A 25,624-nucleotide genomic window follows, 5' to 3' on the forward strand; every position below is an offset into this window, starting at 1 on the left:
ATCATACATAAATAAATATTGCTTTTTTTAAAATGTCACTAATAAAACATGACACAATAAGTTTTACTGTAATAGTAAAGTACTATCAATTATTAAAATTTAGATGTTGACACAGAAGTTATAGAGTAGAATCTGACACACAATGTGGTACAAAATAATAATTTCCATTTGCACAAGTAATTAATTTTTATATTTTACACATATATCAAGAATCTTAATTAGGGCCCAGAGCAATTTTACAGCAGTAGGCACATGCCTTGCAAGCATCTGACCCAGGCTCAATCCATGGCATTTCATATAGTCTCCTGAGCACAGCCAAGGGTAATTCCTGATGTAAAATCAGGAATAATCCATGAACATCTATGAGTATGACCCAACACCTCCCAAGAAATTAAAAAATCTTACTTAATGGTAACTATAGCCGTAATGTGCACTGTAATTTTTCAATGACAGTTACTCTCCAATATTCTTCCACTATATATTCTGTAACTGTTCCCAACAAAAGGTATTTTTCTTTTCATCTACTGAAGTATTTAAAAAGTATTTTCAAAAATAATTTAACTTTTAAAATCAAATTATATATAATAACCTGAGTCCAGCACATGTACTAAGGATGGCCATAGATTTTGGGTGACCTTCAATATATCCTTGGTAGTAACAATAATTCTGAAAAAAAGAAAAATATTATGTAAACACAAATATCTATAACATCATCAAATATTCAACTTAGATATGAATAAATAAAGCTCAATGAGAAAATTTTCCATTAAAAGTACATGAATTCTGAGGCTGGTGAGATAGCACAGCAGCAGGGTGCTTGCCTTGCATGTAGCTGACCCAGGATGGAAGGTTGTCTGAAGTCCAGAACACCATATTGTCCTCTAGGGCTACCAGTAGTGATTCATGAGTGCAGAGCCAGGAAAAACCCATGAGCATCGCCAGGTGTGACTCAAAAAAAAAATAACAAAAAAGTACATGAACTATAAAAAATTATTCTGGGGTGGGGGTAGGGGCTCTTAAGGGAATATATGGGATGCCAGAGATTGAACCCCTGGTTGGCTGTGTGAAAGTCAAGTGCTCTGCCCTCTGTATTGTTTCTTTGGCCTTGATATTCTCTTTAATAACTATATTTTAAAATGCAAAATTTTTGAACATGAGACAAGAAATATGAAATGACTTCAATAATGCTTAATGAATGTTATGAAGTGGAAATAAGTACATGAACTCAATAAAAGTAACTATAATAATGATTTTTAAATTAAGAGAAATAAGCTTTGGAAAAGTTTTTTAACCCCTATTACAAAATAAGACACAAAATATGTAGATAATAAATAAATAGAAATAAAATTCCATTTACTGAAATAAATGCAATGGGAAATTTTATACTTTTTACCATAGGTAGTACATATAACAAAGCAGCAGGTCAGAAAATCAATGACCCGAGATTCAAAATGTCTAGAAATGATCAAAGTATATACTGAAAGCTACAAGCATATGGTGTAATATAGTAGTGACTTACTGATTTACATATCAATTAAGAACCCATATGACCCGAAATATCATGCCTGGGAACATACACCTAGGACCCCAAATCACAATACAGAAAAGCCATCTGTACTCATATGTTCATGGCAGCAATATTCACAAGTGCCAGAATCTGGAAATAACCCAAGTGTTTAAGAAGAGATGAGGGATAAAGAAACTGTGGCATGTAATAGTCTACTATGCAGCTATTAGAAAATATCAAGTCATAAATTTTTCTTATACATGCAATATATTGAAAATATGATACTGAGTTAATAGTCAAAGAAGGGTAAACAGAATAATCACACTCATTTTTGTGATATTTAAAAAAAGTCACTTAGTAATAAACTCAAAGATAAGAGAGAAGGCTGGGAGGAATGGTCTATGGTATGAACCTTGCTACAAAGAACAGAAAGGAAAGAGTACTGTTATGGTAGATAAGATAAAATGATAGTTTAGAATGATCATTCTGGACAAGAACTGGTTGCTGAAATGCGATAAATTAATATACATGTTATCCCTCAGTAATAGTATTGCAAACTACAGTGTGTTTAAAATGAATCAAAAGAAAGGAAGTCTGAGAGAAAGAGGGAGAGTAAGAGAGAGAGAAGAAAGAGGGAAGAAATTCTGCCACAGATCATTTGGGTGGGGAGGAAAAGGGCTGAAAGGAAATGACATGTTCATTGCTGAAGAGACGGACATAGTATGAATAACAATCATAAAACAATTTTGTTATTGTTATATCTCATGGTAATTCAATTAAAATTTATTTTAAAAAAAGAAGATAGGTGAGAAACTGTGAGTGTTGCCTGTGTGCATTTTCTACTGTCTTGTCTCCTGAAACTTTCGGGAGTGGGATGAAAAGGGCCCAGCAAAATCGCTATCCCAGAGGCTCATTCAGGCTGGGTTGGAACGCCAAGGAACTGTCAAACGTGAAAACTGGCTATCAGCAGTAATTTTCAGAAAGGCAGGTCCCCTGTTTGTGAGGTCAGGCTGTGAAATTCTACACCTGTCCAATAGTTCCCGATTGTGAGAAACTGTGAGTGTTGTCTGTGTGTGTTTTTCTACTGTCCTTTCTCCGGAACCTCTAGGGAATGGGCTGAAAGGGGCCCAGCAAAATCGCTCTCCCAGAGGCTCCAGAAGAGCACTTTGCTTCGCTTCGCTTCGTGGCCATGCGCTCTTTCTAATGAAAGAATGCTACTGCAACATGAAGAAAAAATCACACTAGCAACCGTGCTGGATCTCTTAAGCCCAGCATTTCTCTCCAGACTGTCTTCTCTGCTGCGTGCTCGGGCCTAAGATTTGATCCTGTGTGTGGCTTCATCCATGGAGGGCTCCCCTTCCTTGGAGGCGAGTCGACCCACCAGAAAAGGGTGGAGCCAAGTCACACATCATTTAGCCAATGAATACCACCACAACACATAGAAAAACCCACAATACAAGTGTGACAATGGAGAAACAAAGCGAGCCATCATCAGAAATAAAGAATGAAAATGTCAACTCTGAGGACTGGAAAACGGCCAACCCCTTCCTTACACCTATATTCATTGCAGCACTATTTACCATAGCACGACTCTGGAAACAACCAAGATGCCCTTCAACAAATGAATGGCTAAAGAAACTGTGGTACATATACACAATGGAATATGAAGTCATAAAATTTTCATATACATGGATGTACATGGAATCTATTATGCTGAGTGAAATAAGTCAGAGAGAGAGAAAATACAGAATGATCTCACTCATGTATGGGTTTTAAGAAAAAAATGAAAGACATTCCTCACCACAGAGAGTGATGAGTTTAGTTAGAAAAATAAGTGCATTGCGAACTGTCCTAACAATGAGAATGTATGAGGGAAATAGAAAGCCTGTCTAGATTACAGGTGGGGGCGGGGAGGGGAGGAGAGATATTTGGAACATTGGTAGTGGGAATGTTGCATTGGTGATGGGCGTGTCCTCTTATATGACTGAAACCCAACCACAATCATGTTTGTAACCAAGGTGTTTAAATAAAAAATATTAAAAACAAACAAACAAAAAAGAACATATGAGAAAAATTAAGTATTTAAATTAAACTAGGTGGAATTAAGAAAAGATTTTTGGTTAGCAAGATTGTCAAATTTACAAAATGTTTCTAATCAGAATAAGTTTTTCAATAATAACATTAAAAGTTTTGATGATAAATAATTAATATTCCTATATTTATATTTAAAATTATTAGAGAATATTAAAATTAGACAATACTACAATGGAAATATACCATTAATTGAGAAATATCATGTGAAAAAACTGATTTTAAAATAAGTTCTGATGCTCATATCTAGTGTCTCGCTAAGATATTAACACACTGTTATTATAACCCGCAAATGTGTGGGATAATTACATGCATATCTCTCTCCTTTTAACTCATTTCACTGACTACAATAATCTTCATATCAATCAATATATAAGAAAATTTCATGACTTCATTTTCCTAATAGCTGTGTAGTATTTCATTGTATAGATATTCTACAATTTCCTTCTTTGAGAACCTTTGGAAGATACTCTCATAAGTTTTCAAATATTTAGACTATTATTAACCATTATCATCCTGGTGCACATTATTTCCCAAAGAATTTTTTAGTTTTTTAATTACTTTTGTTACTATATCTTTTTTTTAAGCCTACAGAAACTGGTATTCCCAGGCAGTACTGACCAGCACTAACCAGGCCCGACCCTGCTGAGCTTCTGAGATCAGACGAGAGTGGGCACATTCAGGGTGGTATGGCCATAGACTTTTGCTACTATATCTTTTGATGCTCTTCAAACACTTAACCTATTCCCCCCCACTCCATCCTTTGAAAATCACTGCTTTAAGAAAGGGTTTCTTGATGATACCAAAGCAGAAGTAAAATTTATTACTAGAAACTCTTGTAGAAGGATTTCCAAGGTCACAGAGAGGAAAAAAATAAATAAAAGTAATATGGAAAAATGTTTCATTCAAGGAGATGCAAAAGGGGTATGTCAAAGAGTAAAGGGATAAATCTTTAAATTTCATTTCTAAATAAAATTCAAACCCACATCTTTACAAGTTAACTCATATAATGACAAACATCTAATAGGTAGCATATAGTCTTATATAAAGAATAAGTAATTTTAAGGTATACAGCATGGATAGTAGATAATGGAGAAAGAAATCATAATTCTGGTTCTAGAAATTATATTCAGGTAGCTGTTATTAAGAAATATATTCTTTAATTTGCAACCAGTGAAGACAGTAAAAACTCCTGCCAACTTTATATTCAGGTAGTTGGTTGAGGTTGAGGGAGGCATACATGGCAAACATCAATGAGATATTTTGATTTGAGGGAAATTGCTTTACTAATACTATGAATAGCTTCAACAATGGTATGGATTTGTAAAAAAGCAAATAAGAGAAACAGATAGATGAGGAATGGCATTATTAAAGTAAGATTTATTTTATGAGTGCAAGTAACTCTCTTCATAGTGTAATATTACAGTACCAGAAGAAATAGTTCATTTATGGGGACATACCCTACTTATTCTCACGTCCAAGAAATTTTTCTGCCTTATATATAGACAATTGCTAGTGGCTAGTTGGGTAAATTATGTTGCTGCTAATATTGTATAGCAACACTTGAAATGTCTATCCTAATAGTCACAAAATGCTCACATTACAAATATTGTCTGATTTAAAGCTTCATTTCAGTACACAGAAATTCCTACGAAAAATCAGAAATCCAAAGAACTTATCTGTACTGGTAAACAGGTACTGAGGAACAAGTAAGAGCTCAATTTTCTCATAAACATGAGTAATGAAGATATTTTATTTTATCTTTTCTTTTCTTTTTTATTTTTAATATATATGTATATATGAATTATATACATACATACATATATTATATATATATAATCCTTCACCAGTGCAACATTCCCATGACCAATAACACAAGTGTCCTTCATCCCCACCCCACAATGGCCTGTACTCTACACAGGCTTTCTACTTCTCTCAGTCACATTTTGTTATGATAGTTCTCAGTAAACTAAACGATCCCTGTGGTGAACTTCATGTCAGGAGCTGGACACTCCAGTCCTTCTCTATTTTGTCTCTGAGAATCATTACACAAATGTTTTTCATTTTTCTCAAAACCCATAGATGAGTGAGACCATTCTGCATTTATCTCTCTCCCTCTGACTTATTTCACTTAGCATAATAGATTCAATATATATCCATGCGTAGGAAAATTTCATGACTTCATCTCTTCTGATGGCTGCATAATATTCTATTGTGTATATGCACCAGAGTTTCTTTAACCATTCATCTATTGAGGGGCATCTAGGCTGTTTCCAGAGTCTGGCTATTTTGTAATATGCTATGAATATACATGTGAGAAAGGGATTTTTATATTGTATTTTTGTGTTCCTAAGATATATCCCTAGGAGTGGTATAGCTGGATCCTATGGGAGCTCAACTTCCAGCTTTTGGAGAAATCTCCATATCGCTTTCCACAAAGGTTGGACCAGACTGCATTCCCACCAGCAGTGAATAAGAGTTCCTTTCTCTCCACATCCTCGCCATCACTGCTTTTTCTCATTTTTTTTTTTTTTTTTGGTTTTGGGCCACACCCGTTTGACGCTCAGGGGTTACTCCTGGCTATGAGCTCAGAAATCGCCCCTGGCTTGGGGAGACCATATGGGACGCCTGGGGATCGAACCGCGGTCCGTCCTACTCTAGCGCTTGTAAGGCAGACACCTTACCTCTAGCGCCACCTTCCCGGTCCCTTTTTCTCATTTTTGATGTATGCCAATCTCTGTGGCTTGAGATAGTACCTCATAGTTGTTTTGATTTGCATCTCCCTGATGATTAGTGATGTGGAGCATTTTTCATGTGCCTTTTAACCATTTGTATTTTTTCTTTATCAAAGTGTCTGTCCATTTTTTCTCCCCATTTTTTGATGGGGTTAGATGTTTTTTTCTTGTAAAGTTATTTCAGTGCCTTATGTATTTTGGATATCAACCCCTTATCTGATGGGTATTGGGTGAATAGTTTCTCCCACTCAGTGGATGGCTCTTGTATTCTGGGCACTATTTCCTTTGAGGTGCATAAGCTTCTCAGCTTAATATAGTCCTATCTATTTATTTCTGCTTTCATTTGTTTGGAGAGTACTGTTTTCTCTTTAAAGATACCTTTAGTCTCAATGTCATGGAGTGTTTGACCTACATGTTGTTCTATATACTTTATGGTTTCAGGTCTGATTTCTCGGTCTTTAATCCATTTGGGTTTTACCTTTTTACATGATGTTAACTGGAGGTCTAAATTCACTTTTTTTTTTTACAAGTGGCTATCCAGTTGTGTCAACACCACTTATTGAAGAGAACTTCCCTGTTCCATTTAGGATTTCTTGCAACATTATCAAAAATTATGTGGCTGTATATCTGGGGAACATTCTTTGAGTACTCAAGCCTGTTCCACTGATCTGAGGGTCTGTCTTTATTACAATACCATCCTGTTTTGATAACTATTGCTTTGTAATACAGTTTAAAGTTAGGGTAAGTAATACCTCCCATATTCCTTTTTCCAAGTATTGCTTTAGATGTTCGAGGGTGTTTATTGTTCCAAATAAATTTCAGAAGTGTTTGATCCACATCTTTGAAAAATGTCATAGATATCTTTAGAGGAATCCCATTAAATCTGTACAATGCTTTGAGGAGTATTGCCATTTTAATAATATTAATTCTGCCAATCCAAGAGCAGGGTATGGATTTCCATTTCCGTGTGTCTTCTCTTATTTCTTGTAGCAGGGTTTTAAAGTTTTCTTTGTATAGGTCCTTTACATCTTTAGTCAAGTAGACTCCAAGGTATTTGAGTTTATGTGAGACTAATGTGAATGGGGTTGTTTTAGTAATATCATTTCTTCCCTATCATTTTTGGTGTATAAAAAGTCTATTGATTTCTGTGTGTTAATTTTATAGCCTGCTACGTTGCCATATGTATCTATTGTTTCTAAAGATTTTTTGATAGAATCTTTAGGGTTTTCTAAGTATAGTATCTTGTCATCTGTGAACAATGAGAGCTTGACTTCTTCCTTTCCTATCTGAATTCCCTTGATATCTTTTTCTTGCCTAATTGCTATAGCAGGTCCTTCCAGTACTATGTTAAATAGGAGTGGTGAGAGGGGGCAACATTGTCTTCTACCGGAGTTTAGAGGGAAAGCTTTTAGTTTCTCTCCATTGAGAATAATATTTGCCATTGGCTTGTGATAGATGGCCTTGACTAGATTGAGAAAGGTTCCTTTCATTTCCATCTTGCTGAGAGTTTTTTTTTTTTTATCAAGAATGGGTGTTGAACATTATCAAATGCTTTCTCTGATCATGTGATTTTTATTTTTCTTCTTGTTTATATTGTGTATTATGTTGATGGATTTAGGAATGTTAAACCATCCTTGCATTCCTGGGATGAAACCTACTGATCATAGTGAATGATCATTCTGAAAAGGCATTGAATTCTATTTAACAGAATTTTATTGAGGATCTTTGCATCTATATTCATCACGGATATTGGTCTGTAATTTTCTATTTTGGCTGTATCTCTCTGGTTTTCATATAAAGGTGATAATGGCTTCATAGAAGCTGTCTTGAAATGATCCCGTTTTTTCAATTTCATGAAAGAGCCTGGTCAGGATTGGTATTATTTCCTCTTGAAAAGTTTGAAAGAATTCATTAGTGAATCCATCTGGTCCTGGGCTTTTCTTTTTGGGGAGACATTTCATTACCATTTTAATTTCCTCAATAGTGATGGGGGTGTTTAGATATGCTACATTCTCCTTGTTCAACCATGGAAGATTATAAGAGTTCAAAAATTTATCCTTTCTTCCAGGTTCTCATGTTTCATGGCCTAAAGTTTCTCAAAGTAATCTCTGATTACCCTTTGAATCTCTACAATATTTGTAGTGATCTCCCCCTTTTCATTTTAATATGGATTATCAAGTTTTTCTCTCTCTCTCTTTCTTTGTGAGTTTTGCCAATGGTCTATCAATCTTGTTTATTTTTTCAAAGAACCAACTTCTGATTTCATTGATTTTTCAAACTGTTTTTTTTGGTTTCCACTTCATTGATTTGATTTCTGCTCTAAGCCTTGTTATTTCCTTCTCTCTCCCTACTTTTGATTTCTTTTGCTGATTATTTTCTAATTCTATGAGCTCCGCCATTCCTTATGGTCCCCCTATCCTGCCAGGAATTATTTCTGAGCATAGGACCAGGAGTAACCCATGAGCGTTGCTGGGTGAGACCCCCCCCCCCATAAAAAAAGAATACCAACATCTGTATAATGGAGTAACAGAACAAAACTATTTGACTAATAAAAATGAATAAATTTTTTCATACTTACTGAACAACATATTTATAAAGCTCAACGAATTGTAAAGTACAAAAACAAAATATACACAGGCGGGGCCTGAGAGACAGCATGGAGGTAAGGCATTTGCCTTTCATGCAGAAGGTCATCGGTTCAAATCCCGGTTTCCTATATGGTCCCCTGTGCTTTCTGGAGCAATTTCTGAGCATGGAGCCAGGAGTAACCCCTGAGCACTGCGGGTGAGACCCCAAAACCACAATAAAATAAATAAAAACAAAATATACACAGGCACATTAAACTAAATAATAAAAACAGAAATTAAATTTGTTTTGTTTCCAGGTCATATCCTGAAATGCTTAGGGCTTACTATAGGCTCTGTATTCAGGGATCACTCCTGTCTGTGCTTGGAAGACCATACGGAGTGCTCACTATTCAATCAAGGTCAGCCTCACTATGTTATCTCATGAATTGATGTCAACAAAGGAATGTTTTAAAAAAAATCATTCAGGTTAACAAAAGCTTTTTGCTTTACAAAAGTACTTGAAGAAATTTATTTTGAAAATATTAGTGATAATATTTATATTGAAGAAATAATTTATAAATATAATCATGTATTGTTAAATATAACACAATGTCTGGGGCCGGAGAGATAGCATGGAGGTAAGGCGTTTGCCTCACATGCAGAAGGGCCATGGTTCAAATCCCGGCATTCCATATGGTCCGCTGAACCTGCCGGGGGCAATTTCTGAGCATAGAGCCAGGAGTAACCCCTGCCCGGTTTGACCCTCCAAAATAATACAAATAAATATAACACAATGTAAGAATTTTATTTCTCAGCTGATTTCAAAATCAAATGTAAAAGATAATGTCTATATAATATATATTTAGCTTTCTATAAAGAAATGTAATATATTTGCCAATAAGTTTTTGGGTCACACCTGGCGGCGCTCAGGGGTTACTCTTGGCTCTCTGCTCAGAAATCACTCCTGGCAGGCACGGCGGACCATATGGTATGCCTGAATTTGAACCACCTTGATCCTGGGTTGGCGCTTGCAAGGCAAATGCCCTACCACTAAGCTATTTTTTCAACCCAAGACTAAATTTTTATTCCCAATATACGTTCCTCATTTAAGTTATATTCATTTCAATTTAAGTATTTCACAATATCTAAACCTTATTACCACAGCTGTCTAAATTGTACAATAGTTAAAAATCATAATCATTTTGATTATTAGAGGAATAATTCAAGGCACACCATCAAATGAAGCAATTAAATTCACACAAAAACATAATAGTATGGTTATAATTGGTGTTTTCTATAATATAAATACACAAAGATCATCACAGAAACATACAAGATAAAGGCAACAGAGACAATGAAAATCATACCTGAAAATTTTGTTCAAGAGGTTTCATACTTTGTGTGCCATTATAACTATAAACTCTAAAATTGTAGGGCACAAATGTTCTGTAATGTAAATTTCGAACAGTTAAAGATTAATTTACAAACATGTTGAATTTTTTTACATATACAGGTAAGTAGAGAGTGATGTGTAATCTCTAGATATTGTTCTATTTTTACTCAAAAACATCTTTAGATTAGAAAATGTACTGAGTAATTGTAATAAAATAACGTACGTTCATTCAAGTATTTTACTTTTACCCATTTGAATGTGATATCCTAGCACTATAAAGATAATGCAGTAAGACTACAAGATAAAATGTTTCCCACAAATCCATGTACTTTTTTCTGTTTTGTGGTAAATGGGAAGCAATGTATGATGTTCCTTATCTCCCACATTGATGTGGCTGAGAGAATGGTGGATATGTGAGGAATCCCATTGAAGCAACTGTTGAATCAGAATACACTGTATAGTTTTTTTTTACCACTCCTACTATATCCTCCAATTAAAGTATTTCCTTATTTGTTTTTGCAAATTAAGAAAAGGGGAAAATGGAACTATGAAGACACTTCACTCAGGTGGTTAAGAGCCCTATCCTGACATTTCCTTATGAGCTCTGTTATTTTGATGACATTGCCATTTGTGAGCCACCACACCACAAGAAATATGTAATCTCTCACATACAGCAAGAATGTCAATATAGTCCCATCTGTTTATCTCTGCTTCCACTTGTTTGAGAGTGTTGTTTCCGCCTTGAAGATGCCTTTAGACCCAATGTCATGGAGTATTTTTACAAAAGTGTTGCTCTATATACCTTATAGTTTTGGGTCTGATTTCAAGGTTTTTAATTCATTTGTATTTGACCTTTGTGCATGGTGTTAAATTGAGGTCGGAGTTTGCTTTTTTATTTTTTTACAAGTGGCTGACCAGTTGTCCCAACACCACATGTTGAAAAGGCTTTCCTTGCTCCATTTTGTATTTCTTGCTCCTTTATCAAAGTTGATTGTATGTCATGTCTATTCCACTGATCTGAGGGACCATTATTTTCCAGTACCATTCTGTTTTAATGACTATTTGTAATACAATTTAAAATTGGGGAAAGTGATGCTTCCTATATTCCTTTTCCCAAAGATTTCTCTAGTTATTCATGGATGTTCATTGTTCCAAATGAATTTCGGGAGTGCTTGATCCACTTTTTTTTTTTTTTTTTTTGGTTTTTGGGCCACACCCTGTGACGCTCAGGGGTTACTCCTGGCTATGCGCTCAGAAGTTGCTCCTGGCTTCTTGGGGGACCATATGGGGCGCCGGGGGATCGAACCGCGGTCCGTCCTAGGCTAGCGCAGGCAAGGCAGGCACCTTACCTCCAGCGCCACCGCCCGGCCCCTTGATCCACTTTTTTGAAGAATGTCATGGGTATTCTTAGAGAAATTGCATTAAATCTGTACAATACTTAGGGGAAGATTACCATTATAATAATGTTAATCTTCCCGATTTATTCTGCACCTCAAAGAAAATAGTACCTAGGATAAGAAAGCCAATCACAGAATGGGAAAAGCTATTCACAAAATACCCATCAGATAAGGGGCGAATATCAAAGATATATAAGTTGCTGACAGAACTTAACAAGAAAAAACATCTAACCTCATAAAACCGGAGAGAAGAAAAGAGAATTTCTCAAAGAAGAAATACAAATGTGCTAAACGACACATGAAAATATGTTCCACATTACTAACCATTTGGAAATTGCAAATCAAAACAATAATGAGGTACCATCTCACTCCACAGAGACTGGCACACATCACAAAGGACAAGAACAATTAGTGCTGGCAGGGATGTGAAAAGAAAAGAACTCTCATTCACTGCTTGTGGGAATGCTGTCTAGTCCAGCACTTATGGAAAACAATATGGAGACTCCTCAAAAAAAAAAAAAAAAACAAACCATGGAAAGTGAAATTCCATATAGTCCAACTATACCATTCCTAGAATATATATCTAAGGAATACAAAAATGCCTTCCTCACACCTATATTCATTGAAGTGCTAGTTACAATAGCCAAACTCTGGAAATAACCAAGATGCCCTTAGACAGATAAATGGCTATAGAAACTGTGGCACATATACACATGGAGTATTATGCAGCCATGAGGAGAGAAGAAGCCATGAAATTTTCACATACATGAATGTACATGGAATCTATTATGCTGAGTGAAATAAGTCAGAGGGAGAGAGATCTATACAAAATAGACTCACTCATCTATGGGTTTTAAGAAAAACAAAAGACATTAATTTTTTTATATCTTTAAACACCTTGATTACAAATATGATTGTAGTGGGTTTTTGTCATGTAAAGAACACCCCCCCTTCCCAAGTGCAACAATCCCAACACCAATGTCCCAAATCAAATCTCCCACCTCCCCACACCTACCCTCCACCTGTACTTGAGACAGGCTTTCTACTTCCCTCATTCATTCACATTGTTAGGATAGTTCTCAATGTAATTATTTCTCTAACTGCACTCATCACTATGTGGTAATTTTTATGTTGTGAGCTGGACCTTCCAGCCCTCCTCTCTTTTGTCTCTGAGAATTGTTGCAAAAATGTCTTTTATTTTTCTTAAAACCCATAGATGAGTGAGACTATTCTGCATCTATCTCTTTCCCTCTGACTTATTTCACTCAGCATAATCGATTCCATGTACATCCAAATATAGAAAGATTCATGACTTCATCTCTCCTGACAGCTGCATAATACTCCATTGTGTATATGTACCACAGTTTCTTTAGCCATTCATCTGTTGAAGGGCATCATGGTTGTTTTCAGAGTCTGTCTATTTTCAATAGCACTGCAATAAATACAGGTGTGAGGAAGAGATTTTGTATTGTATTTTTGTTTTCCTAGGTTATATCCCTCGGAGTAGCATTGTTGTAATAATGACCAGTGACAACAGAGATGAGGTTTAGAAGGACTGGCTTGTGATGTAAAGCTCATCACAATGAGTGGTGAGTGTAGTTGAGAGAGATAACTATTTTATCATGACAATATTAATGGATGAGAGAAGTAGAATGCCTATCTGGAATACAGGCAGGGGTGGGGAAGAAGGGATATATGGCACATTGGTGATGGGAATGTTGCATTGGTGAAGGGGGTTTTTCTGTTTATGCCTGAAATTCAACTATAATCATGTATGTAACATGGTGCTTAAGTAAAGAAAAATAAATAAAATTTTAGAAATAAAATAAGTCAACATGGGCACTACAACTAAAATGTGTGATGGTAGGTGAGAAACTATTGTCTCTGGTTATCCTTGTTATTCATTTTCTTTTCTTGTTTTAGGGCCACACACAGTGACGATTAGTCATTACTCCTGGCTATGTGCTCATAAATCACTCCTGGCTTGGGGAACTATAAGGGATGCAGGGGATTGAACTGTGGTTCGTGTTGAATTAGCTGCATGCAAGGTCAATACCCTACTGATGCGTTATAGCTCAGACCCCTATATCTTTGCTACTCTTGATGTGCTGTTTGTCACAAATATATCAGAGTAGGGAGCTTGACCAACCTGGCTTTGATCCCCAGAATTCCATATAAACTGATTAATAGTAACTTCATAGAGAAAGCAAATAGTAACCCACTGTGTGGACAAGTGTTGCCTCAAATCTAAAAATTTCAATAAACAAATGTTAAGCAGCAACAAAACGAAGGATTGAGTGTCAACAAATAAACTATATAAAAATATAAAAGCAAAAAGAAATAAAACAAAACAGGATCTTTCCAAATTGTTTATTCACATCAGAACAAAATCGAAAATTTAATGTAAAAAGGTTGCCTACTACCTAATCCCAAGAAATTGATTCAGGCAGACCAAAAGCTGGGTCCTCTTTGATTCAAAAGAACCATTTTCAACCCTGGTCAGTGCACTCTGAGAAGAAACTGACCACTCCATTTCATTCAACAGTTTTGCAATTCTTCTAGTAAATTAGCCACCATAACACATAAACCTGAACACCACACTTCAAAGGTCACAACTGAAAAATGTCCAGAACCCAACCACTTTTAATAAATGAAGATGGTTTGTCTGAAGACCCAGCTAGTATTCGCCACCTATATGTAATTTAAGAGAGGAAATATTGAGGATATTCAAGAAACTCATAGAAATTGAGGAACAGCAAGGAGAGTCAATAAGACTTAAAAGGATGGGGCCAGAGCGGTGGTCCAAGCAGTAGGGCAATTGCCTTGCACACACTAACCTAGGATGGACTGTGGCTCGATCCTCTGGCATCACATATTATCCCTTAAGCCAGGAGCAATTTCTTAGTGCAGAGCATGGTGTCACCAGATGTGTCTCCCCCCCCCCAAAAAAAAAGACTCAAGTGGATAAGAGAGAAGAAATTAAAAATGAGAAAACTTCAAACAGAACATAGGAGATATCAAAAACCCACTATAGGCTTTGCCAGTAGAGTAACAACAACTGAGGGAAGAATCAGTGAATTGAAAAATGAGCTACATAACACATCCATGCAACAATAGAAGATGGAAAAGAGTCTTAAAATAAACAAACAGAAGGTGAAAAACACCTCAACATAAATGAAGGCAATAGAATGTTAAGATAAATTCAACAGAAACATAAGAATCATTGGGGTTCCAAAAGCTAAGAAGAAACCCATATAAGAAGACATAGTAAAAAAAAAAATATCATTGGTGAAAAGTTCCCAGAGCTGAAGAGTTTTTGTATCTACATCCTGGATGTCAAAGATTATCAGCCAAAAGACACTTGAACAAAAGAACGACAAGGCACATTCTAGTCACAATGATTAAAACCATAGGTATAAAATTCTAGAAGTGGCAAATATATAAAAAATAAAATATAAATCCAGAAAAAACTACACATAAATGAATAGACACCTAATATAAGAGCTTACAATGAAGAGAAACATTCTTATAAAATAAATGCTGTTGAGAGAACTAGATTGCCTGATATTTTTAAGGAAAATCTATATCAAAATTTAACATTACATAATAACTCAAAATTATTTAATTATTTATTATAGGTTCTAGCGAACAAGAGGTAAGGCAAGAGGTGCAAGCAATCACTAAGGCTGTTACTCTAATTCAACGAACGGTTCCCATGAGCACCAAAGATACACCATCTGATGAGAGTACTCCTGGTTTAGCAAGTAACTAAAGTGCCATGCTCAGACACTGAAGCACTGAGAATAATGAACATAAAATAATAAAGAATTTCAGCCATTTCAACAGAGGATGGCAATGTCCAAAATGATTTCCAGCTACTTCAACTTTTTTAATCTTAAAGATAAAGGTTTAAGAACAACAAACATACCTAAGTTTCATCATGTGAAAAGACATTTTTAACAGGGAAGCAGTACACTTAAAGAGATCCTGATGGGAAACAAAAAACTCAAAAAGTGATAAAGTAGCTGAAGAATACAGAAGCATGTCTTAGCGAAATATTGAAGGGAGTTGAAAAATCAAATTAATGACCTCAAAACTACGATATACATTTCCTCAATAAAAAAGGAGAAAAAGAGAAATGACTAAGGAAGAAGTGAGTAAGATATGAAATCATACTGATGTGAAATAATGGGGACAGGTGGCAAGGGGACCCAGGTGCATTGGTGATGTTAACAAAGGACAGAACTAAAAGTCCAAGCTACAGAATTAACAACATGAAATCAAGAGACCCAAACTTTATCAAACTTAAAAAAGGGCCTTTTATGATAGCAGCCAGGGGAGTTGGTGGCATGAAATGGGCTGATTGGAACTTTGTGGAGGGAGGTTGACATTGGTAGTAGGAATAGTACTGAAGCAGTTATGTCTAAAACTCAACTATGAAAATTTTTGTAAATCACAATGCTTTAAATACAAAACAGTTAAAAGTTATTGTGACCATGCTAAGATGAATCAATACCTCAAAATAATAGGAACAAATAACTCAAAATTCACAAAAAGGAGAGACAAAATTTCTGGTTAAAAAAAATTATACCTGAAAGGTACATGCAATGATAGTTTTTTTCCAAGTAAAAATAGAACTATATATTACCCTGAAAATTCACATTTTGAATATAACAACAAAACACAAATCAAAGAAATATACACTATTAAATAAAACTCGACTTTGAATTACAAAATCTGTTAAAAAATATGTGGAAAAGTGTAAGGAAAAATCAGATAGAAATAAGGGGCAATGGTAGATGGTCATGGTCTCTTTGATGGTAGAATGTAATAAATTTGTACATTGCAATAAAAGTTAGCACTATTGTAACCAGTCATCATTATCTTAGAAAAAAATAATAGTAAACATAAATTGAAATACAAGTAGCCTAGTTTGCACATCCTATAAATAAGTGATTTGCTTACCATAATCTTTCAAATTTTAGATTGTATTGCTGCATTTTAGTCTAGAAATTTTAATATTTTGACCAATTACATATTACATATTTCAAATATACATTGGACATCATATATTTATATACATATAACATTTTTATTTTTATGTATTTTAGATTACATATGAATACATATTTAAATATAATATATACATATTTAATTTTTATATATTGTACTATTATAAATATATTATAAAATATTATAAATATATTACATTAAATATAATATTCATATATAACATGTATGTTATATTTTTATACATTTTATATTTTTTCTTTAAAATTTAGGCTAAATTACTGGCTCACTTTCATCTCCTTCACGTGGCATGCCAAAATAATTGATTCTACATTAAGTGATACTAGGTACTTATTGTAATTTTTTTCTTCAGAAAGAATTTTCAGTGATATTTGGGTGACTTTCTTTAAGCTCTCTAAAATGTATTTATTTATATTACATTATTATATGCACATATCTACTTTATATATAGCAGCATTTTTTATAAAGTATATAGCAACTTTGAATTTTAGAAATGAGAAAAGTAATTTTGGTAAGGGCAGGCAGTGTATCTAAGCTATTAAAAGGGATACAGGGGTTATTCTTAGCATTGTCACATGAAAATGTTTTGAGATGGTGTTGCTATGCTGAGATCTCTTTGAACCATCATAAGAGTACTCAAGAACCTACTACTACACTCATCAATATGTACCTGGCCAATTTGTACCAGGTAACAAATTTGGATTATTTAAAAATTTTACTAAATACTTGAAGTTTTGTACCTAATATGATTCTATTTGCCATCATTTTTAGAAGGTTAATTTTTAACCATTTAATAAAGAATAAAAACAGCTTTGGATTTTGCCTTAATGCTTAATATTATTTACTTTTTAAAAAATATTTAGCTGTCAGTATCAATCTGAATTATGACAATTATATTTTGAGTCCTTAACACATTCTTGTATGACATATAAATCAATTAAAAAGCATTATCTTTTCTTGATTAAAATCTCTGTACTTTTAGATATCATTAAATATGAAGTAACTTTAAACAATTTATATTTTGAAATAGAAAATTATCTAAATTCATTCTTTAAAACCACATGATTGATTGCTAAGTAAAAATGTAATCCTAAAAGGAATAAATAAATGAATTCAGATGCTATAAATTAAAGTGTTAATTATTTAATATATAGACTTAAAATTTAATCACAGATACATAAAAATAAAATAGTAATTATTAATTGGGTAAATAACACATAGGCAAGGTCAATTAATTTGCAAATAGCTGATGTAAAATTATTTCTGGCTTGACAGAATGAGTAAATCCTGAACACAGCTGAATGTGATCCGTAGCCCCAATTTCACCCCATCAGGAAAATATAGTAAATAAATTTTTAGGTTATGATATCATAAATAAATAGCTATAAGTAATACAAAGTTAATCAAAACAAATCACCTACTTTTGCATTAGATTCACAGTATATTCTTTTCCATCAATTGCAATTCTGTAGGACAACTAAAAGAAGAATAAAGGCCAGAATATAATAAAAATATTACAAAGAAAAATATAGTATATCAATGATAGCTACAATTTAAAGTACACTGATAATATAAAAGGAACAAATAATTTAGTGATGACATTATTTACTAAATATAAAACGCCCTCAGAAAAAATAATTGAGATCAAGAAGTACTGTTTAACAAATAGTTAAATAATTTAGTATCTGTAAATTATCTGCAGAGAACATTAAATCTTCTAATGCATGCAGATGAAATATGCTCATATTTATTTAGAACTTTTTACTTAACTTTTGTTTTATGACTTTAGTAAGGAAGGTTTACTTTGTTAAATTTACTTACATGGTGACTTAATATACAATGGTGATATAATACATCACTAAAGTTTTTTAGTATTTATATATTTTGCATTTTCAAAATGAAAATAAAATCAATTTGGTTTTGTGTCTGCCTTATAGAGACTTGACTATTTCTAATTCTAATTCTTATTTTCTGTAGTCTTTTGGATTATATTTTTAATTCAATTGTAGAACAGTCATGCAATACAATATGGTAGATCTTCCGTTTAACATGATTATTTTAATATCATTTAATATTTCTTAACTGTAATGAATTAACCCATGATGTTTATAAATAAAGTGGTTATGATAGGCATTCTCTTCTTCCTTGATCTCAGGAGGAATTTTTTTTAGTTTGTAATTAATTTCAAAAAAATTTTATTGAGGCCATTGTGAATTACAAGTCTTTCACAGTTGTATTTCAGGTGTTTAGTGACAGTGAATTAGGGCCATTCCTACCACAGTGTTGTCCTCCCTTCACCATAGTTCCCTGAATACATCCTAAACCTCTGCCCCTAGCCACTTGGACTACTAGTTTAAGAGGTCCATTTTGTGTTTAGCTTGTTATAGTTTGGGTTTCTCTTTTCTGTTGTCTTTGACTTTGGCTTGGGTATGTAGATTTGGCCTTTATTCTTTTTTTTCCATTCAATGTTCCTCAGGAGGAAATTTTTGAGTATTTCAATTTTATAAATGATGGCATTTAAACACCTATATACATCATTTAAACTTCTATGTGCATCATAATAGCTTTATTGTTGTTGGTAAATTTACTTTTTGGGGGATAGGCATTGGGACCATTCCCTCAGAGCTCATGACTTAACTCTCTGATCAATGTTCACCCCTATTGGAGACCCAGTGATCTTATGGGATGTGGAGACTGAATCCAGGACACATGAAAGGCAATCTGTGTACCCATTGAACTTGTAACTCCAGTTCCCTCATAAGAGGTTTTTTTTTTTTTTTTTTTTGGGGGGGGGGGGTCACACCCGGCAGCACTCAGGGGTTACTCCTGGCTCGATGCTCAGAAATCGCTCCTGGCAGGCTCGGGGACCATGTGGGATGGCGGGATAGAACCACCGACCTTCTGCATGCAAGGCAAACACATTACCTCCATGCTATCTCCCCGGCCTCCTCATAAGAGTTTTTAATTAGTACACATTATTTAATAGTAGATATTTTAGAACAAATATACATTTATACAATTATATAAATAAATTCAATGGTATTATTGAAAAGTAAAATATTGCTATATTTAAAAAGTTTCAAGTACTCAATATTTTTAATTCTCTTTTAATCCAGAAAACTGATTTTCTGAATTTCCTCATTATTCCTAAGCGCATGTTTATATTTGAAGTAATATATATTAATAATGGCTTTATTTTGCATAGATTTTAATTGCTTTGCTATCACATCCTTCCCTCTTCCTCTCTTTGTTTTCACCTCATGACAACCTCAGTTGTCATTAGATGCTATGAATTAATGATATTTAAATGATATGTACACATATTATTTATTGCTAACATTGTTAATATCTCCATATTTATTATCTCATATTTTTTGACAAACTTAAAATATTATTCTTGATTAATTTTTGCCTTCTAAAATATATATTATTTTACTTTTATTGTTTCTTTTGAGACTATTTTTGCCTGACAAAATTGGCTACAAAATGTAATTGCTGCTTTCTTTAAGTATTTTTTATTTGCTTTTGTTTTTTTATTTCTTGCCTTTTATTGGTTGGTATTGCTTTATTTTTATTTCTAGTGAATTGAAAATTACAATATAAACTATTTTATTTCAATACAATTATGTATTTAATATTTCTTATATTCACTAATTTTAATCACATTCTGCTTTTGTGAGAATTTAATTTCTATAAAATTATGAAAATGGCCAAGCAAGTGAAAGCAGAGATTAACAGATGGGAATATATTAAGCTGAGAAGCTTCTGCACCTCAAAGGAAATAGTGCCCAGGATACAAGAGCCACCCACTGAGTGGGAGAAACTATTCACCCAATACCCATCAGATAAGGGGCTAATCTCCAAAATATACAAGGCACTGACAGAACTTTACAAGAAAAAAACATCTAATCCTATTAAAAAATGGGGAGAAGAAATGAACAGACACTTTGACAAAGAAGAAATACAGATGGCCAAAAGACACATGAAAAAGTGTTCCACATCACTAATCATCAGGGAGATGCAAATCAAAACAACGATGAGATACCACCTCACACCACAGAGAATGGCACACATCACAAAGAATGAGAATAAACAGTGTTGGCGGGGATGTGGAGAGAAAGGAATTCTTATCCACTGCTGGTGGGAATGCCGTCTAGTTCAACCTTTATGGAAAGCGATATGGAGATTCCTCCAAAAACTGGAAATCGAGATCTCATACGATCCAGCTATACCACTCCTAGGAATATACCCTAGGAACACAAAAATACAATACAAAAACCCCTTCCTTACACCTATATTCATTGCAGCACTATTTACCATAGCAAGACTCTGGAAACAACCAAGATGCCCTTCAACAGACGAATGGCTAAAGAAACTGTGGTACATATACACAATGGAATATTATGCAGCTGTCAGGAGAGATGAAGTCATGAAATTTTCCTATACATGGATGTACATAGAGTCTATGATGCTGAGTGAAATAAGTCAGAGAGAGAGAGAAAAACGCAGAATGATCTCACTCATCTATGGGTTTTAAGAAAAATGAAAGACATTCTTGTAATAATAATTTTCAGACACCAAAGAGAAAAGAGCTGGAAGTTCCAGCTCACCTCAGGAAGCTCAGCACAAAGAGTGATGAGTTTAGTTAGAGAAATAATTACATCTTGAACTGTCCTAATAATGAGAATGTATGAGGGAAATGTATGAGGGAAATGTATGAGGGAAATAGAATACAGGCGGGGGTTGGGTGGGGAGGAGGGAGACTTGGGACATTGGTGATGGGAATGTTGCACTGGTGATGGGTGGTGTTCTTTACATGACTGAAACCCAAACACAATCATGTATGTAATCAAGGTGTTTAAATAAAAAAAGAGACCAAAAATTATGAAAATGTATTAGAATACACATCAGTTATTTATAATTTATTATATAAATTAATGAGTATCTAAAACAATTTATAAAGAAAAGCCACAAGAAAAATTTCATAAACTGAAATAAAGAGACTACATCCAAAAACAAAAGAGTGATCATAATAATTTAAAATGAAACTCAAAAATTGCTCGTATAACACCTCAGATAACAAAATGATGTCATATATTAAGATCACCACAAACAACAACAGTTCATAAAAAATAGTTCAAAATGTGAAAGAGAAATTTTTCAAAGTGTATTTAGGTCAATTATTTAAAGGGACTAAAGAAAGAGATAGTTTATTTACAAGATGGAGCTCAGGATTTTGAAAATAAACATCAAGGTACCATATTTATATTTGTTAATCTTGGTAAATTTTCAAAGATGTTATCATTTAACAAAAACTAGATATAAATATCCAACAAGCATATTTGTCTAATAAAATGAGATTATGATCAGGGAGAAAATATTGACTGTGAGAAATGTTAATACTTAATTACATGTGATTCAACTCCTTCATCTACCGTTGCCTGTATTCTCTTCGGTACTGTAATTTGCAGACCTGGTCTTTCAGAATCTAGAAGGTGCAAAACTTTAGTTAGCATTATTCATTGCGTCCTCATCTAAAACCTCCTTCTTTCCCTCTCTCCTTTTCTTTATCTTTCAAAAGAAGGTTGGTGGTTAGGGTTAATCATGGCTTTTCATTTAGAAATTACTCCTGATGGGACTAAAGGGCCATCTGGAGCATTGTGAATCAAACCTGAGATAGTTACGTGCAAGGAAAATGCACTAACAGTGCTTTCTCTCTGGCTCTGCCACCTCTTATTCCTTATTATTTCTTACTAGTATCACTTCCAAACATCCACAACCCAATTTTTTCCCTGAATTATAAGACATTTTAAAGCAAAATAGACACATTGCTTTATGGATATTTCCCTCGTGGTCAGGTTGTGGTTAACCCCAAAGTTCAAGAACTTTAAACCAAGAACCTCTGAGAGATAGCACAGCACTAGGGAGTTTGCCTTGCACTCGGCTGACCCAGAACGGACATGGTTTTGATATTCGGAGGCCCATATGGTCCCTGAGCCAGGAGCAATTTCTGTGTGCATAGCCAGGAGTAATCCCTGAGCGTCACCGGGTGTGGTCCAAACCAAAACAAAAACTTCTTAAGTTCTTTGAGTCATCCAACAAACATCAAAAATTGCAGAGTGAGGCAGTAAAACTTTTCAACCATCTAAACCACGGCTTCTTTCACACTGTCTTAAAATTAATGGGGGACACCCGATTTAGTTTTACAGAATTTATTTACAGAATTTTCTCAGCTTTACAGAATGAGAGGCCCCTTTATGAGAACACTTTCTCAGAAATACCATGCATTTGAGAAGGAAACTGAGTTGACACCCCTGAGAACTCGGAGTAGGATTTTCTTTACATACTGTGTTCTGTACTGAGGCCATTGAACCCAATAAACAGAAAGAAAAACCACAGCATCTTTAGAGGGTCATGGATGCCTGTAAGAGTAATGGCGGTTGGAATGACTGGAAGGCAGTTGGAAGCACGAGAAGACCTTTATAAACTCATGGTCCCAGCACGAGCAAGGCCACTAAGAGAACAGAGGTGGGTCAAAATTGTATATGATGCATTGTCAAACGTGGCTGCACTTGGAACCTAAACTATATGGAGGAGAAGGGTTCGACTCTGGTTGATGTTGCTTTGGGCTATTAAAACAGAGAAACATCTAAAAGACAACACCGAGGACGTAAACCATGGATAGATTCATATATTTTGCTTAAATTTTAATTGCATTTTTACACATATACACTACAAAACATTGGATCACAGCTCTATAAAGATTCAGTAAGACAAACCAGCATATCAGTAGCAAGATCAACTCAAAAAAATAAAGCATAACAATAATAATAAAAGGGGGTGACTGGAGAGTTAGTACTGGGTCAAGGCTCTCTATCTTGCCTTGCAGGCTGCCATCCTCTGACATGGCGTATGGCTTCCTGACAACCCTAAGAGTGGTCCCTATTAAAACTAGGAGTAATCTCTGAATACTGTGATTAAATAAATAAATAAATAAATAAATAAGCACATAATAGAACTACCAGAGCCCTCATAAGTCTTTCTGACATACTTTTCCTCAAATTGAACTTTATATAAATGAAATCCACCAATATGTGTTTTCTGGGGAGTTTATTTTGAAGGAATATTTTATTTCGTTGCTGTTTAAACATCATCAGTGTGTGCTATTGACACTTGAATATTTACTATGATAATCACAATATAAATTCATGTTGAAAAGTACTAGTTTAGATATTTTCATTGTTTTATTTTACACAATGACTAATTTTAATACTTGTTTTTTTATTGCTACTGAGAAGCACTCATTCATTTTATATTGTGGCTATTAGAACCATATTCAGATACTATTATTTCTTATGTATATCATAAAATAAACAAATATAGTGATTTCTATTGGGAGTATACATACATACATATATATTTATACATATATATATATACACCTGGTGATGCTCTTTGTTACTCCTGGCTATGCACTCAGAAATCATTCCTGACTTGAGGAACCATATGTACACCAAGGGATCAAAACATGGTCCATCTTAGGTTAGTGCATGCAAGGCAAATGCCTACCACTGCACCACTGCTCTGGCCCCTCTATTGGGCATATTTTTATAATGAAGTTATAGTGCTCCATATAGTTTTTCTAAGATATTTTTAATCAATTTGTGTCTATACCAGAATAATATGATGTTTTCATATCAATGCTTAAAAAGTTCTTTTTATTGTTTATTTTCTTGATTGAGGGTTTTTAAGCAATGCTCAGGGACTATTGAGGAGATGATCCAGTTATGCTTGGCCAACCAGATCTAACAGTGCAATGACAGAGTTGGAAGATATGCTGTTACTGTGCAATATTATTGCACAGCAGAACATAGACCTCAAAGACTATCTGGCAATGATAACAGAGTAATAGAAATGCAGTAACAGAAATAAGCTGACTTTTTTTCTTTTTCTTTTTCTTTTTTTTTTTTTTTTTGATTTCCAGAGGGGGGTATATGGAAGGGGTAGGAAGGGAGAAAAGAGAAAATACATTAGAAAGAATGGGAAAAGAGAAGAGAAAAAAGTAGAGAGAAGAGTAGAAAAGAAATGATAAAAAGAAAGTAGTGAGAAGAGAGGAGAGAATAGTAAGGGAATGTTAGTTTGCCTGAATGTGTTCGATGAGTAGAGTCTGTAGTTTAGGTCTGTATGTCACGGTTACTGCTTCGGTGGTCTGACTGGCCACGTGCTTCAATTCCTAAAAGAAGGTATAACCTTGAAATAAAGAGTATGTTAAAGAGTTTTTCCGGGACCATCTCGTAGTGCCAACTAGGTATGGTATCTCGTGTGGTATCCCGAGCTGCCATCTTGGTTTGTCCACCCTTTGTATCCAAGAGTGCCTGTGGACAGAAAAGCTGAGAGGTTATTTTAAATGTAGTAAGATAAGGCATTAAAACATGATGTTATAGGATGTTTCCATTGGAGTCAGTGATTTCCTGTGGTATTCTTTACCTATGATCCTGTATATGATCTCCAAGGGATTAATGTGGGCCTTTGTCATAAAAGGCTGATTACATACCTGTTCTCTCTATGCTGCTGTTTCTGGTGTTGCTGTTTTCTTTGTGGTATAATGCGGTCAAGAGTTTGCGTTGTTCCTTTTTCATGTATGTTGGGCACTGCTCTCAAGTATATGTTGACTATTATAGTGTTTAGAGTTTCTACCCTGTTAAACCCTATTATTTGATTGTTGAGTGTTAGTTGTGTATAAGATGTATGTTCTAGGTGCTTCAGAATAGTGCTATCATTTTGTGTTTATCTTTTGTCTTCTGACTTACTTCGTTTAACATAACATGTTCTAGGTCCATCCACATTGCTGCAAAGTCTGTGATTGTATCATTTCTGACTGCCATGTAATATTCCATTGTGTA

The 25,624-nt window shown here is 34.4% G+C and overlaps 1 protein-coding gene across 1 annotated transcript in view; it reads right to left on the reverse strand.

The window, feature by feature from the left end:
• LOC126007256 (disintegrin and metalloproteinase domain-containing protein 2-like) overlaps positions 1-23,628 on the reverse strand; it is a 130,988-nt gene extending 107,360 nt beyond the window's left edge. The window contains exons 1-5 of the mRNA XM_049772713.1: positions 23,604-23,628; positions 22,133-22,209; positions 18,143-18,198; positions 10,268-10,346; positions 590-666 (exon numbers count right to left, since the gene is read on the reverse strand). Of these exons, the coding sequence (XP_049628670.1) occupies positions 590-666; positions 10,268-10,346; positions 18,143-18,198; positions 22,133-22,209; positions 23,604-23,628 (314 nt within the window). The remainder of the gene's footprint in view (positions 1-589; positions 667-10,267; positions 10,347-18,142; positions 18,199-22,132; positions 22,210-23,603) is intronic.
• Between the last annotated feature and the right edge of the window lie 1,996 nt (positions 23,629-25,624).

The sequence above is a fragment of the Suncus etruscus genome, chromosome 4 (genome assembly GCF_024139225.1).
Source record: "Suncus etruscus isolate mSunEtr1 chromosome 4, mSunEtr1.pri.cur, whole genome shotgun sequence".
Classification (NCBI taxonomy): domain Eukaryota; kingdom Metazoa; phylum Chordata; class Mammalia; order Eulipotyphla; family Soricidae; genus Suncus; species Suncus etruscus.